A 17,562-nucleotide genomic window follows, 5' to 3' on the forward strand; every position below is an offset into this window, starting at 1 on the left:
TAAAGCAAAATCTGCAGCCTGACCTGACAAAGTTTGGCCAGCGAAGAAGTGTAAAGTAAACAATAACATAGGCAGTCGAGAAAAGTGGTTTTCGATAAATTACAGCGCACACACACACACCTGTAATTTTGTGCAAAGTTGTGTGTGCGAGTGTGAGGCGAAGGAGAGGAAAGGTCAAGCCAAAAATTGCGTAAAGGGAAGAGGTAACGAGAGAGCGGAAAGGAGTTACGTCAGTTACGTATAGACGATAAGCAATATCCGATTACTCAGAACGTATTTCAATCCCTTACATTGATCTTAGTATGGAGAGTGAAGTATTTGTACGATAAACAACAAGCGATATCCAATCTACCAAATTCGATTCCCCTTTTCACTTTCGTTTGTATCCGAAAGAAGACCGAGATTAACGTCAAATTCTAATATACGATATACGATATCCGATAACCGATTCCGATTCATAAAATATAAGGAAAATCAGGCAAGATTCAGTTCGTGTACGCTTACAACAGTTCCGCGCCCCACGCCGCCTCCTCCTTCCGTACCGCCGTCGCCCCCTTTTCGCCCTACGCGGCCGAACGGACGACCAACCACCACCCACTCCCACCCCCTGACCACCAGGAGCAGCTGCCCTCGGACACCGAGCAGCTAGCAGGATCGGATCAGGACCAAGAAGAGGAGGAAATCGAGGAGGAGCGCGCAGGTAGCGGACCCTCCATAAAGCCACTCATCGCATTACCAACTGCACCGGAAGCGGTACAAAAGACAGCGGCGAAAGGAGAAACAGAGACAAAAACAATGGCAGTGGTGCGAAAGAAACAGGACGACAAGTACCTGCTTGCCCTGCGGGAATTGGTGACCAGCGGGTCGGGCGGCAATCGGCAGTGTTTCGATTGCGGCCAAAAAGGACCAACCTACGTTAACATGACCATCGGATCCTTTGTCTGCACCCGCTGCTCCGGAGTCCTGTAAGTATCCTTCTCCTTGTGTTGTAAGGCAGTGTAGTGTAGTCCGAAATTCCAGGAACTGGTATTTTCCACATTAGTCGCCTAGTAGGGTGGTCTGTATTCTAAAAACTATATGAATGAAAACTGGTCAATCTTTTCCTGTTCACAAAAGGCATTGAATATATAAAAAACCTAAGTTTTTAAATATGAAATAATACAATAAAAAGCGATCCAGATAAAGCAAGCTTAAAATTTTCCAATTATTACTGGTTGATTTTCGATCTAAAGACAATAGTTAATCAACTTTCAGGCCCCTTGACACTTGTTATTAACGACACTCATTGGTATTTACTGATATTCTTATCGTTTGCTCCCTTATTTGTTAATCTTCACAAGGGCTACCTCTATCAAATTACTTAATTATTATTAGATTACAAGAAACATAAAAAAACATAGCCAAGCAAGAATCCTAAAAATAGGATTGAAAATCTAAAAATATCAACATCTTATCGATCCGTGGACCTCTCTTGGTCTGGTCTCTTATCATCCATTGCACCCAGCAAATTTGAACTCGGTGGACGTTCATTTTCGATCTTTTGCCGAGTGGAGTGACCGATAATTTCCGATCGATGCAACGTCCGATCCCGTCTCCCCATTATTATTTCGTATTTTGTGAGAAAGCGAAAGCAATTCAGCGGACAATTTTGATCAATTTCGCACAATTTGGTTTCCTTTCCTTTTCGAAATGCAAATCGAAGACAAAACTTTCAATTGCGCGACATCGCGCCAAACGAAATTGTTTTGTTTTCGCCGGCGGCGCTTTCTATTCGTGTTTGTGTTGTTTGTGACAACTTGGAGGGCCGCCCACCTGGCGGTTGAGTTGTGGGTGTCCTTGGTGCCCCTCAACTTTTTGCCCCTTGGAGTAATTTGGCAAATTGGCTGAATTGGGGTCATATATTACCACTCCTCCGCCGCTGCATTTTATTTGATTTACGCATTTCCGGATCAAGCACATTACATGATTGCTTTTAAACTTCCGCCTGGCCCAGGTCCAAAAGCCCGGTCTCCCACGAACTGTGCCCCAGATTACGGACTCTCAATTGGACAGCATGCGGGCTCCTCCGCTGAGTTATCTCTATCATCGAAACCAGGTTGCAAAGTGGCCAACTGCTATGCACTCGCCCTGCTGCATTCTGTTTTCTGCAGTCCCCAACTCCTCCTTCGATGACTCATGGCCTGTTCCTTGGTCTTCGCTACTCAATCCTCGTTGCCAACTGCCAAGGGAAACAAATGTTGGCATGTAAATGAAAAGCCGCATAAATGCCGGGGACAAAAAACATTGCACTGGGAGAAACGATTGAATGGCTTTCAGTACAACAATTGAGTCCTCCATCTCGGTTATCTTAAATAATATCTTAGTAAAATCTAACCCTAACTTGTATTGACTTAAGTAAAAGGCATTTAGAGATGCTATTAATTGATATTGGGCTCTCAACAGTGGCGGAAAATAAGTTATATCAGTTTAATCTTGGTTTCCCACTATTTTCTCCCTCTGTAGCCGAAGGGGTGTGGAAGGTTCTGCAGCATAATAGGGAAATCGACGAAGGAAGGGGCGTGGCAGGGGCGACAGCAGGCGACAACGAACTTCCTGGCTGAAAATGAGACTGGAACTTCGAGTTGCGACAAGGGAGCGAGTGCAGGGAATACCAAATGAAACCGACTCCATGAAGAAATGGTTGTGCATGTTTAGCCCGCCTTTGGATATTGGAATCCGCTGCAGACCGGCCGGCCACTTGGAGCGCTTAATGGAGGAAGCGGTTCAGGAATGGGGGGCTGGAGTAGCAGAATGGTCGATGAGAATGGGAATGGGAGTGGGTTTCAGAATGGGAATGTCCGGGGAGGAGTGGGGAAAACCCGTTCAACAGCTTTTGCCAGGCACACTCGAATGTATTTTTGGGCCGAAGTTGCTGCTGTGGTGCCTCCAATTGCAGACAAATTGTTGCACCTCAATCAAGCAGCAGTCGCCGCCATCTGCTACTCCGCCTTTTCGACTTTTTGGACTGTTTTCCATGGCTTTGGCTTTGGCAAAGTTCAAAGCTGGTGCTGGCTCATAAAAGTCAAGAAACTTGTTGATTAGATAAGGCGAAAGCAAACGAGCATTGGGAGCAGCCCAGAGCAGAGCAGAGCAGCGATGTTGAGCCACTTTCTCAGGCTTCGTCATCATTCCCACCGCACACAAAGCACTAACTGCACACAGCAATGGCCATTTGAATATGAAGTTGCCGGCTTAATAGTATATTATTCAATTATTAAATAACTGAGCGTTGTGAATCAGCGCTAGTTCAGTCGAAAAAATGAAAACACTCGTTGAGTTGATTGCTCTATTCGCTGGAACAGATGTTGATTAGCTTCGCGATTTACTATCTGTGAAATTATTCTACGAGCTAAGAAAATTCCATTTAGTTTGGTTTCATTTCCATATTTTTACATTATTTTGCTTAAACTTGAAGGACTGTGAACTTTTGGAAGACATTAAATGCGAGTTCCTGTTTTGTTTTCCGTTTTTTCTAAACTGATTACAAATTATATATATTCTTTATCTTGAAATAAACTTGTTTACTTCCTTCAAGCTCATAAATGTGTGATTTCCTTGACTATTTAATATCTCGTTGACTCACTGCTCAAATTTTTGAATATTTTCACGAAAAGAGTTTAAACAAAAAGGGTCTTATCGTGGCGTGTTAAATCCCATAAAAATTGCCTTATATTTGCCACAGTCAAACCCACTTTATGTTGGAGCTATTCCTACGGCCCTGGTTGTATGTTTGCAGTTGGTCTTCGGGTGTTTGTGCGCTTCTATCTGCCGGGAAGTCGATGGCTTTAGCTATAGTCATGCTATAGGTACACAGAAGGAAAAATGTAATGACGAAATAATATGATTCTAGTCAAGGTTTTTAAAACATCAAATATTACCGTAAGACTCTCAAGATATAAAATACTAAGCTTTTGATATCGTCAAAAGACAGATGGATAGAATATATGTTTTTTCAGTGTAACTTGCAGTAATGTTGTAGGTACGTGCGTCAGCGGCCAAGTGAACTGTGGACCGAGCCCCTCCCGGCTTCCGATCCCCGATCCGTACCGCATTGGCATTGCAGTTGCAGGCAAACTGGGCCAACTGCCTTCGAGTGGAGCTCACAAAAAGCTCAGAGCACGTCTTTCTCTCTCTTTGCCGTTCTGCGGCTCATATGTAAATTTCCGATTATGAAACAGCATAAACATGTCTGCGTTTGACAGCCCCGAAAAAGAGGGGAAAGGTTGGGGGCGGGGCACACTTTCACCATGCGGTGTCAGCTGTGTGGCCCCTTTTATTTCTGCCTCTGTCCGCCGAAAAAAGCCAAGACAACAAACGAACAAACTAAAAGAAAAGCAACCAAAAGGCAAAGCGTAAGAGCAATTAAATATAAATAACAACAGCCAAATGTGTACGGGTCGGGTGTACGGGTGTGCGAGTGTAAGAGTGTGTGTTAGCCGTACAGCACTCCCATTTATGTTTTTTGTCTTTAAACTTAAAATTCAAATTGCAAAAAGGTTTGTACACGGAGGGAAGAGGTGTCTCAATATGGTAGTGGAAGATAAATATCTGTAGTCTTCGTTAGATTACTTTGTTCCACTTCGGAACTATAAATATTTGATGGCTATATTAAGAATATCAAGCATCACCAGCTATATAGTTTACATAGTTATTATAATGTATAAAAATCCAGAAATTTTTGGATTTTCTTTCCACTGTATTTGCTTTGATTTGAGTTCCTGGAATCAAAGCGAGCGGATTCGAATGGAATCGCTCCTAACTCGTTTAGCATTTGAGGAAATGTTTGTGAATCGCTTATGAGCTTTGAAGGAAGAGGAAGAGAAACACATCGGAGGGTGGGGAAGGGGGTAATAGAGATAGGAATACATAAACTAGGTAGAGGCGGAGGAGCTGGTGGGGGTGACCGGCAATTACTGCGCAGTTTTGATTCAAAGCAACACACAAACACTTTCAGAAGGTGTCGTTGTTGTAATTGCTGTTGGTTTCTTTGTTTCGCCGTTGTTGTTTTTTTCGCTACCCTCCCTAACCGCCCCCTAAGCACCCCTTAACCCCTTGCAACCCCTTAATCTCTCCTCTGTTTGTTTTGGCGCTCGCCTTGAAATAGAGATTTCAATTCTATTAATAATGCAGAGGCGCAAACGGCGAGCGACAAGCGATTTGGCTCTCGATTCTGAATTCTCGATTCTCAGATGTGAGTGCAATTCAAATGCGGAAATATGTGGGTGGCGATGGAGCGGAAGGGGAGGTGCTCCAGTTTGGCCAAACAGGCGCCATTCCCTCCCCCAGAAAAGAGCTCGAACAGCTGGAGAGAAGGGGCCAATTAAGAGCGCAGGCTACACTCAAAAAAAGGGAACTGCAATGTGCAACGTCATCAAGCAGTTTAGGTCAAACTTAATAAAAATGGGATAAACGAGTACTTTTGTAAATTATAATGTTGATAAATGGTTAGATCAGCTTAGTTTAATACAAGAATTTTTCACAAGTGTATGCTGACAGAGAGGGCAAGAGGGTCATAGGCAGAGAGCGAATCAGAATGGGAACAGGCAGAAGGCGCCTGCCCACACGGAGATTTATGGTTTCTGCTTTGCTCGCCACCCATTTACTCACTAGGAGGCACATCGTCAGCCAGAGCCTGCTGCGTGCTTCGATTGCCCTTTCGAAGATGTCCTGGGGTGAACCGCCATATGGTCACATGTAGAGGGATCAAGGGAAAACCGCGTACCGAAAATCAAACGCATCCATATTGGAAAGAGGTTTTAAAACTAGGTTTCCTGTTAATAAAGTGAATTACAAATAAGAAATACTATGTCATAGAGAATCATAGCAACCGCCTTAGATGCAGAACCCGGGGAAGGAGCTGCCACTTTCCGGCTGCCCACGCGGCTTTGTCCGAGAAATCTCTTTCCGGGCGAATGAATGGCTCAATGGCAAATCCGGAGGTCCTTTTGCATTTTTCATTCGCCATTACACGGCCACCAAAAGAGCTCAAGGCTTTTCTGGCAATTTGCAGCTCTGGCTCAGACGATGACATTATTAAAATATTCATAGGGCCCAAGTGGAGAGTCCTCATTCCAACTGCCCCGTCCCATCCTCCATCCTCCTGCTGCCAAGTTTAATTTATATTGTGCGACAAACGCGACGACTGTCAGCGAATGCCAAAAGGCGACGACTGTGCGCCAAAAGCGGCACCAACTTGCACTAACAAAAACAATATTCTATTAATTTATGTTATTTCCATATTTGGCTGGGCTGACCAAAATGATACTTGGCTTACTGATGACTTAACTTTGGAAAATATCACAATAATTAGAAGTTTTTCATGTCTAAACTGAATTATAATAAGTCAGCAGTAAATACTGGTAATCAGGATAGCAAAATGCCAAAAAATAAGTACATTTCTCACAGTGCACTCACACATAGTCGCATAGAAGTGGCAGTTGCATGGATAAGCAGCAGGCTCGAACTCGTTCTGTGGCGCCCACATAGCACATTGCCTCTCTGCGGGATTGGGGAAATTGGAATACGAAAGAGGGAAGAGCCAGAACGGGAATCGGTTTCGGAATGCGTGGGATTCTCTTTCCATTTGGCCTGGCCTAATTGAGTAACGCCACCGAGGGAGCGGGAAAAAACTGCAGCGTCTGTCGGAAATGTTTGCAGTGTTTTTGCAGCTTTTTTAGCTTAGCATTGCTTTGTAATTAAAACGCTCCCCAGCTGGACAACATTCTGCATTCGGAGTGGGTCAGCGGTTTTCTCGCAAAAACTCTACCAGCTTTTCATGTTTTCCCTGCCTGGGAACTGGCGGCGTTATGATTAAGCGAGCTTTGCAGTTTGATTTCTTCCAGTCGGAAAATGTTCTCGGGCTGAGTGAAAAAGAGACGGATCGCTAGTCTGCGGCTTAATCTCGGTGCTCAGCTACGTACTATGTTTCTAGTAGTGTGCTTCCTCTAGCCACAAACACCTTGAATTGTAATTTCCCCTACAGAGAAAGAAAAGTTTATACATGGCGATCAATGTGATCTGCCTTCTCCTAACGATATTATTGTATATAGCTATTTGGCCTGCTGAACTCAAACTATCATAGAGCTATTTTCTTTCGGTGTAAAGCTCTTGACCCTGGGATCGCCGTAGGGGCAGTGCGGGATGCAACTAAAAAGAACGTGTCTGGTCCGGACTTTTGCCTTCCGTTCGACTTTGACTTGGAGCCTTGGCTCACTTAGAGTGTTTAGCTAGTCGAGGTCAGTTCGCACTTGCTGGGAAGAAGGGTGGCGAAACGAAATCAAAGTTAGCGGCAATTTTCATTTATTTGCCAAACAAACATCCACTCACACCTAAAACTTATGGAGCCCAGTTGCAAATACAGTGGGCGCTGCGTTATAAATTATTGGAAATGGGCGGCCACTATATATGTCGCTTGTTAATTGATAATTTCAATTATCTAACAATTAATAACAGTTACAATTTAAGTGGGAAAGTATAGCCGCATCTCAAAAAGGGACATAAATATCACATTAGGTGAACACTTTTTATTTCATCAGAGCTTACTCTCATTGAAACTTCCAGAATCCAAAGGTCATCAAAGAATGATATCAACTGAGCGTTGAGAATCATATTGTTAATCAGATTGAGGTTTTAACTCTCAGATACAAATCCCTGTTTAGTCAGTGTCCACTGTAATTTCAAATGCGCGACTCAATGGCCAGGCTTTGTGTCTCGATCTCGTCGCCTTCGTTTTTTCGCCTTGTGTGTCACTTGCGGTTTGAAATTGAAACCAGGCATCGTTTTTATTTTTAGCTCTGGATGAGCCTCCACTTTGCTGGGTAAGCGTAATCCCGAAACAAAGATTGACTTTCAGTGTAAGTCCAGGGACGCCACCCACAAAGCGGCGTCTCGTCTTTATTTCTTCTCCGCTGATTCATCGATGGCACTTCTTTATCTTGAGGTCAATATCAATGCCAATCAACTGAACTCTGGAGCGTGCGTGCTTTATGGTGCTTTGTGATGATTGCCCTAAGAATTGACGGAGACTGAGGAACAAAGAGGCAACTCAGCAGTTGCCAAGACCAAGCCAAGCTTAATATGTCGCTTAAGTAGGAACTTGGACCCCATAAACATCGATCAAATACTTAATAATTAACAATGTTTAAACTGAATTTTAATACTCAAAAGAAATTTGGCGTTACTCCACGATCTTATTAGAGGGAGGATATGGTGTTGACTGGGGCGTTATTCAAATTCCCATTTCCCATATCGTGCAAACATCGATTCCTGGTACGTAGGCCCCTTGACTCCCACTTATCGCACTTGTCGCCGCAATTTGCATGAATTCCGCTTCGTCTGAAACGCATTTACGCCGGACATCTCCGGCTGGTGTGGCGACAGTCTAGTTCCGAGCTCATCACTAGTCACTAGACAGTCAACAGTCAGCAGTCGCATTCCCAATCCCTCTGGAAGAGGTCTCTGATTAAAGGCGTCTCTTAATAGCAAATTCAAACGCAGTAAGTTGGCCTAGGACTGAATCGAGTGTAGGTCTAATGGGACATTAATATATTGATGAGTCTTGATTAAATCAGATGTGGTGAAAAGTTTTGTGCAAGTTTAAATTTCAATTGTGATTTGATAAATTTTAATTCATTTTAACCAATTGTTTTCACGATGTCCCCGAGTGGCATTAGAGAGTCTTAAGAAGTGAAGTCCAGCTGATTGATAAGAAACAAATGATAAATTGTCTTGTTTACAATTTCTGAATCGAGCTCGGGAATAATTGATTTTACCACGTCTTGATGGTCGTAGTGAGTGATATTGATTTTATTGGCCTGATAATAGCCTTCCATTTTGGGCTATTTCGTAAGTGGCAATGAAGCCCAACGTCGTTGAAACTGGACCACAATGCGAACCTAGAAAGTGTTTGGCTTAGAGAGCTGAGCTCTAAAAATTAAATTAGCTCTTGGAGTGGTCATAACTAACTGTAATAACTGTTCTACTGGCCCCAGAGTCATTCTTTTTATCTCTCCGAGATCTTCTCCCCTCAGCCGGTTGCCGAGCAACGAGTCATGTCTTGGGGCAAGGTCTCCCATCTCTGGGGTTCTTTAGAAATTGACTAATTGGTTTTTGCAGCCTCGGAGTGAATGTGCTCCCCTTACACGGCAAGAAAACAGATCAAAATGAGTTTGATTTTGGTTTTTCAACGTTCATATTTTGACATTACGTAAGCTTAATTATAAAACTGGTCAAACATGAAATGTATATGTAATTAAATTAATCATCATTCCATATCTGCCTTTCTCTCTGTGTATACTGGCACATATACTATGAAATTGGCACCGCTCTTGAAACCCCGACTGTCTGGGATCTGTGACTCATGGGGAATGAAAAAGAAATGGCATTTATACTTAAGAAATTGCGTAGATGCTTTTGTTTTTGTTTAGTCTCTGTTTTTTGTTTCGCGATTATATTTGCATGCCCTCCCCGGGGGGAGTGAATGGGGCTACTAAACTGGCTGTGTTGTTTGCTTTGGGGAATATTTTTAAATCATCATACCCGGCAACGGGAGAGGGGAATGAATGAGTTTATGCCAATTCAAATAATTGGACTTAAGAAATATGGAAAGGGAAGTGCAAACCGAGTATTTATTTGTTTAAAACCCAAACTTGACAAATGAAAAATCAACTAAAAACTAATTGTGTGAAGTGACAAGAAAGATGACAAAATTCACTCCAAACGATGTACATTTATTTAGATATTGAAGGTAAAAAAACAATTGCTATAGTTGTCGGAGAATGTGTCAGACAGGACGACAATAAAAATAATCAGCGATTGTTTGTTAGTTTAATATTCACGTTATTGATAATCATAGAAATGATGTGTGTTGCCCTTATCACGGGGCGAGGGTATCCCCCACTTCTGAACAAGTTTCGCTGGGTTCACCCGAAACCAAAAGTTCATATGTGAGGCGCTGTCCATACCCAAGTTGTTATTTATTGTCATAATGTGGTCTGCCGTGCCTGGCTGTTGTTTACTTTTCTCCACTTTTGCTGATTTTACTTTTTGCTTTTTGCTTTTTGAACAGCGATTCCCTGAGCTAAACTAAAGCTAAACGTTATGTGGTAGGTCCGATTCCGATACCGATACCAATTCCAATTCCGATTTTGATTTTGATTCGGACTTGCTTTGTGTTTCGTGGGCTGTCCGACGTACTCGTCTCTGTACACTCATTGTATCTGTTTCTATGCATATTGGTCGCTTATTTTTCTGCCGCAACGAGTTTTACTTTTGTTTTTGTTTGAGCGGAGCTCAGCCCAGCTGAGTTCATTTTTTCACGCTGAGTGCGCAAAATGCGCAAAAAACGAGTTTTGCACTTTTGTAGCCAACGAAAAGTGCCAGAGTGTGAGTGATTGTAAGCTAAGCTTTTTGTTTATCTGCACTACAGTCGGCCGCCTCTGTCTATGTGTTTGTTTTAATTTTCGTTGTATCCACTTGTGCCAAGCACGAAGCGAAACCGAAACCGCCGAGATTCGAGATTCAAGATCCGAGATCACAGATCGCGGACCCATCTCATCCGGCGGAGACTCTTAGCAAACCTAGGGTAGGGTGACGTAAGAGGGGGTCACCTGTGGTAACCTTCCTCAAAATAGTCCATAAAATCTCAAACAATTCACAGCCTATTAGCTTAAATGCATCCTTGAAGTCAACGCCTTTTAAGTTCCCATTACAGTCGAAGCATGTACGTTATTTGTTGACTTTTTGCAAAGGCAAAAGACAAACTAAAGCTGGGCAAGTTAACTTGTTGGTGTAGTCATCTTAAAAGTAGTCATAACTTAACATTTTTCACTCTTTAAGCTATTTATTAGGGTCATATTTTAAGGTAGAGAAGGCTCAGAATGTTTAAGTTAATAACAATAAATCCCTGTTAGCATGAGTATCGAGTACTATTTGGTTATGCCTTAGAAGGGATAAAAGCCCTGACCAAACCTACTCTCACATCGCCTGTGCCTTTTGCCCTTTGAACTGCCATGACCTGTGAGGTGTGACACAGTTTTCCTATTCCAACTGTGAGTTTCAGCGCTGCTTTGTTGACTCCCAATTAGCATGGCATTCTGCCGTTCTCGGTCTTTCAGCATGCAGATGTGGCTGGAAGAGAATGCCCCTGCTGATGACGATGAGTGTTTGCCGATGGGGTACTCGAATGCTGGGCTCGGTTCGTATAACAATTAGCATTGCAATGCTAATATTGAACGCCAAGCGAAGAGCTTTGAGCTCTTACTCGGAAATTGTCATCTGAGACCTAGATAAACGATTTCGTGCATCCTGTTTAAACAATTTGCTGTCGCGGAATCGGGTCTCGAAATTCCAGATCATTCTCGGAGCTGTAAGCTGCTGTACTAAAGTCCAATGTAGTCCAATCCCTGATTTTCCGTGAAAATATATTTTCCTGCATCATCAGTAGTCAAGTCACTTTTACAGCTGAACTAAAGCATATATATTGGTTGTAATAAGTTTCACCAGCTGGCATGTTCTAAGTGGTTTATTTCCCAGAAGCGAATGCAAAGAGGGCGGGGTGGCACCTTCTGCTTCCCACTTCTCTCACTTATTGGGTTTTTAGCACTAACAAAAGCCTCAGCTGCATGGAAATTTGCAGTCATTACGGCTGTGATTGTCAATTACTTTGCCCTCCCTCCCATTTTTTGCCTCTTCACTTAGCGTTTCAAATGCACGCCATAAACGGTGGGCGTGGCGAAGTGAGTGCCTCTAATGCCGCCACTGTTTCCACGGTTTGTTCGGAGGCAACTTTCACTTTCTCCGCCGTGGCTGGATTTCAAAAATAGCCACTGCCACATGGCGCATTATTCTGCCTTGGTCTTTGTTTTTGCCACTTGCAGCTGCCACTGCCACTGCAACTGCATCCCCAACCACAGTCACCCTCTCTTCCAATCCTCTAACGAACAGCCTGTGCGTGCTTTTGTGGATCTGTGTGGATGTGGCCACTCGGAAAACTGGCCACCACTTGAGTGCTGCTTTTCCACACACAAAAAAAACATCACGAATACGCCCGCCTTAATCCGGCAAATGCAAAGTTGATATTTTAATAGGATTAAAACAGCATAAATTAAGAAGTTAAATCTGAGTTCGAAAATGATTTTTGTTCCACTGGTTTAGTGTTTCACAACTACTTTTCTGTGTCCTCGCTTCTTACCTTTGTATTTCCAAAGGATTAAAATTAGAAATAAACTGAGATGGAGTTCAGTTGAGGTCTTGCTAAATGGAAATTATTTATTCGCTTAATCTTTTCCATTAAAGACATCTGGTTGAAGTGATTTCAAGTACAACGCCATTATTATAAGAAGGTTTTATGAAGTTATCATTGTTTGTATTACGTAGTTCGGGATTTAAGATAACGACTAATAGTAACTTGAAGTGTGGCATGATAACATGTCAAGTGGCGATTGAGGACCAGAATCATATCTTGGAACCTCCTCTATTTAAACCTGTTTAGTACATTCAAACTTACATGGAGATAAACTATTTTCTCTCTGTGTAGCGTTGGCCTTTCTGTTTTTGAGATGGCTTACAAGCCGTGTGAGGTCAGGCAACCTCCTGTTGATTTCCGTTGCGGAGTCGTGGCTTCACAGATCATTTATCCGCCGGCGGAAGTCGTCCTCAGCTGCTCAGCTCTGCTCCGTTGCTCCCAGGTCAGCCGTAGGAGGAGGAGGCGGCGCTACTCCAATCCGTTTCCCTCACTTCCCTTCAATTCACTTCGATCCACTCCACTGAGAGTTCCACTTAAGTGAGAGTTGATTGTTTTCTGGTGAGACACTCAAAGACATCCGCTTTTCCTCCTTTGCTATTTTCTCTATCGTGCACCTCCATTTCCCTTCCCAAATTGAGTTACAATTGCATAAGAAACACGAGAATAGACGGGATGGGATGACAAAGGACGTCATTCCCTTGGCTCGGATAGCCGTAATGGCATTAGCTAGCAATCAGCTGCTTCTAGATTCTTCGCTGCATGTTCCACATCAACTTGCCGGTTTAGATACCCTGTATGAGTGGGAGGTATACTAATTCTGCAATCAGATTGTCAGTCAGGTTCTTTGTTACTCAGTTATTCCAAAGTATTTAAAGAATGCATGGTACCTCTTGATCGTTATACCGGTACCTCTTGTTCTATCTTTTTCCAAGCGGCAACCAGTTAACCAGCTACCAACAACCTACAACCAACTGGAGCCAGCGAAGCGTTCATGTGAAACGTCCAGTTTCTGCTTCCCCTGCAATGCATATTTGGCTCTCTTCTGCCACTTTTGCCACTTTTGGAGCTGTTTTTCTGCTGGTGCTGTTGTTGCTGCTGTTGCTGTTGCTGTTGCTGTTGCTGTTGCCATGTTGTGGCCAAGTTGTTGCTGGTGGCCGTGTGTACTCGTTTCGTTCGGGAAATTCGTGAAAAACCGAAATTAGCCGTCGTTGTGAGGAAAAATTTGCTGGAAACTCTCCACCAGCCACAGCGCCTCTTCGGTTTGTTTATGGGTTTCATTTTTCATGCCGTTCTGGGCACTCCAAAGTGCTCCAATTGCTTTCGGCCCCAAGGCCAGCGCAATTAATTTGCGCAATTAACTGAAATTGAACGCCCATTTGACGGGTCATTCTGGTGGGTACAAGTGGGTCAAGCAACCACCACCGTCGCCACCTGACTGCAAACGGGAAGCAAAGTAGGCAAATCTGAAGCAATTTCTAAAATAGAAAAGAATTACTTAGTTAGGAAGTAGGAGAGGTTAACCTAAACGATATAGGGATTCAGATATACTTTTGCCTTTTATTTTAAGAGTATTCAATTAGTTTACTTTCCTTATAATAATTTTGTATTTCCTTTGGGTTATTTGCAGACGCGGTCTGACACCACCACACCGGGTGAAATCCATTTCAATGGCTACTTTCACACAGGACGAGATCGACTTCCTGCGCACCCACGGCAACGAGCTGTGTGCCAAGACCTGGCTGGGACTGTGGGATCCGAAGCGGGCTGCCCACCAGCAAGAGCAGCGCGAGCTGATGATGGACAAGTATGAGCGCAAGCGATACTACCTGGAGCCGGCCAGTCCACTGAAGTCACTGGCCAATGCCGTTAACCTGAAGTCTGGTCAGGTGACGAATCACATTCAGAATGGCCACCACAATGGGTATGCCAGCATCCATCTGACGCCCCCTGCTGCCCAGAGGACCTCGGCCAATGGATTGCAGAAAATGTCCAACTCATCCAGTAGCTCCTCTGGAAACTCCTCCTCTTCAATCAGCCGGCCACATCATCATCATCACAACAGCCAAAATAACAACCACGACGCCTTTGGTCTGAGTGGGGGATTGAGCAGCCTGAACAGCGCCGGTTCTACATCCACCGGCGCCCTTTCGGACACCAGCAGTTGTGCCAGCAATGGTTTCGGTGCGGACTCGGACTTTGTGGCTGACTTTGGTTCGGCCAACATTTTTGACGCCACATCAGCGCGCTCGACAGGATCGCCGGCGGTGTCCTCCGTTTCTTCGGTGGGTTCCAGCAATGGCTACGCCAAGGTGCAGCCTCTGCGAGCAGCACATCTCCAGCAGCAACAACAACTGCAGCAACAGCAACAGCAGCAGCAGCAGCTTCTCAATGGCAATGGCCATAATGGACCTGAGAATTTTGCCGACTTTGATCACGCGCCCATCTTCAATGCAGTGGGTAAGTTTCCACCCTCTGGCCTAGTTTCCTTATCTATTCAATTCTTTTTCACAAAATACGTTTCGAACTCCTTTTTTAATATTTTTATATCATAATATTTGATTTCAATTTATTTTTAATTCGTTTAAAAATATCATGACGAAACATGTAGGTCTTATCTAAAAACATTAGTTTGTAAATTATTGAGAGTTGTTCCAATACCATCCCTTTGCTCCTGCACCCGCGGCTTGATTTATCGGCTTTGGCTTCCTGAGCTTCAAGCAGCTCGCTATGCGCCGCTCGCTCGCCTCTCACTTCGAGCACCACACTTCGAGAACCCAACACTATAAATTGCGTGTCCACTCTCTAATATCTCACTGTTTGGCTGCATCCAGCTCCACCAACTTTTCACGATTGGATCAGCGACTGGGGCAGGCGGGGCTTCCATGATCCATTCGACGATTGCGATGAGTTTCCACCAGGCTCAAGCCCTTCAGTTCCGGTTGCAGTTCCTGCTCCAGTTTCCGCAGTATCATCACCACTGCCAACCGTCCAAGAAGAACCAGAACTGGCGTGGAACTTCTGGCAGGAGGAGATGCAAACAGAGACGCAGGATCTGAGGTACCAGCCTCAACAGCAGGATCCGAACTACTCCTTTTTCAATAGCACTCCGCCCCTTTCACCCTTGAATCCCTTCCTGCCCCACTTAATCAATGAGGAGCAGCATCCGAATCCTCCAGAGAAGCCCTCCTATTCGTATTTGTTGTTCAGCTCAATATCAAACAGTTCCCAAGAAGAGGAAGTGGATGACCATGAGATGAATATTTTAAATGCCAATTTCCATGATTTTTTTACGTGGAGTAAGTCCTAACTGCCTTGAGTTGAGTTTTCTGTTATAGTTTCTGTTGCATTTGGCTCGCTCTTTTAATTAATGCTGTGTTTAGTTTGTGTTTTGGTTTTTACTAACTTGAATTATTTTAGAAAGCGCAATAACAGGTTACCTTATGTTGCAGGTGCACCCTTGCAAAATGGCCATTCGACAAGCCCGCCCAAAAGCGGAAGTGCAGCGATGGCGCCCAGTGAGGATCGATATGCTGCTCTCAAGGATCTTGACGAGCAATTAAGGGAACTGAAGGCCAGCGAAACTGTCACGGAGGCGCCCACGCCCACCAACGGCAATGGCCAGACCGCAGATGCCTTCGGTAGCGGTAAGTCCTTCACATTCATTCTCTTTGAAACACTCGCTAATTGGGCTCTTCTTTTCAGCACTCAACAACAATCCAAATCCTTTCAAGGGCCAGCAGCAGCAGCAGCTCAGCAGCCATGTGGTGAATCCATTCCAGCAGCAACAGCAGCAGCAGCATCATCAGAATCTCTATGGCCAGTTGACGCTCATACCAAATGCCTACGGCAGCAGTCCCCAGCAGCAGATGGGGCATCATCTCCTTCAGCAGCAGCAGCAGCAACAGCAGGGCTTCTTCAACTTCAACAACAACGGGTTCGCCATCTCACAGGGTCTGCCCAACGGCTGCGGCTTCGGAAGCATGCAACCTGCTCCGGTGACGGCCAACAATCCCTTTGCAGTAAGTATTCGATTTCCCACATTCCCCTGCCACATCAAGTCAGATCAATGTTTACTCAAAGACTCCTTTCTTTATCCATCCCCTTAGGCCAGCGGCGCCTTGAACACCAACAATCCATTCTTATGAGACTCAAGCCGGGAGAATTCGCCACTAGCCACATGGCAGAGGCGCTGAGCCAGCGAACAAAGAGCAGCAGCAAAGGAGAGGAGAGATGAGCCAAGGAACCGAACCGAAATTAGTCCATTTTACGAACAATAGCGTTAATCTATATATACATAATACACGCCGGAGAGCACTCTCTGTGTACATAGCTCAAATATGTACACGCCGAAGGGCTCCAAGCTGACGCTTATCCTGGAGGAAGCCAGCGGACTGGGGCGTTGATATATTCTTTTACATGGTAACTCTACTCTAACGTTTACGGATACGGATATTTGTATTTGCCGTTTGCCCTAGAACTCTCTAATTGTACTAAGCGCCCATGAACACATCATCCACTAACTAACATAGCTACTAATCCCAATCCTTGTGGAGGATGCAGTTGGCCCAGATTCTCTGTTATTTGTTTGGTCTGTCCTCGTATTTGTCTTTGTCCCTTTTAGCAGTTTCGTTGCGGATAAGAACTCTGTCAGTTATTGATTGTGTGGCCTTAATAAGATTATAAAACTATATATTATAACGTACTACTATATATATACGGATACAGAAACAGTTACAGATACAGATATATACAAATATGCTTTGTACCTAATGAATTGCTTCTTGTTTTCTTTGCTAATTGTCTGCTTTCCGTGTGCTAAAGTTATATATTAGTACGTGCGATATCGGCCGTGCAGATAGATTGCTCAACTCGCGAGTCAAACCTCTTTTGGTTGCACCCACGGCAGACATTTGTACATATACTGTCTGATTGTAAGCCCCATGTAATACCTCCGTTAACACCAGTCCCCCCACCCATCCATCGAACCTAAATCCATGACTCAATTCACTGCTCACATGTCCATGTCCAGATAAGAAGCAAGAATTTTTCCATTTTTAGCCTTAACGTGTCAAACATTATCGAAGCCTTAAAGTTATATTTAAAACTACGAAAATTTCAATAAAAACATTAAGAACGCTATCACTGTTTTCTTTTGATTTCCCCGTAATCGATACAGTTTTCTTAAGTTTTCGTCGTCGTAAAGTTGGCAAATGGCAAAAACTTCGGAATGACTAAATGATATAGCATACTTTTAGGAAGATAATACGATAATCAAGTTC

At 43.9% G+C, this 17,562-nt stretch overlaps 1 protein-coding gene across 3 annotated transcripts; it reads left to right on the top strand.

Moving 5' to 3' along the window:
* The first annotated feature begins 469 nt into the window (after nt 1-469).
* LOC108110973 (arf-GAP domain and FG repeat-containing protein 1) lies at nt 470-17,422 on the top strand. Of its 3 annotated transcripts, none has more exons than XM_017220275.2 (6): nt 470-965; nt 13,911-14,740; nt 15,115-15,579; nt 15,733-15,927; nt 15,986-16,302; nt 16,390-17,422. In XM_017220275.2, exons 1-6 carry the CDS (start codon nt 796-798, stop codon nt 16,426-16,428), a joined length of 2,016 nt encoding a protein of 671 aa, XP_017075764.2. In that variant the 5' UTR covers nt 470-795; the 3' UTR covers nt 16,429-17,422. The 3 variants fall into 3 exon arrangements, with proteins under 3 accessions (XP_017075764.2, XP_017075765.2, XP_017075763.2); XM_017220274.2 differs by lacking the exon at nt 470-965 and adding an exon at nt 8,517-8,534; XM_017220276.2 differs by lacking the exon at nt 15,115-15,579.
* Nucleotides 17,423-17,562: the final 140 nt, after the last annotated feature.

This window comes from Drosophila eugracilis, unplaced genomic scaffold (assembly GCF_018153835.1).
Source record: "Drosophila eugracilis isolate 14026-0451.02 unplaced genomic scaffold, ASM1815383v1 contig_2152, whole genome shotgun sequence".
Lineage (NCBI taxonomy): Eukaryota > Metazoa > Arthropoda > Insecta > Diptera > Drosophilidae > Drosophila > Drosophila eugracilis.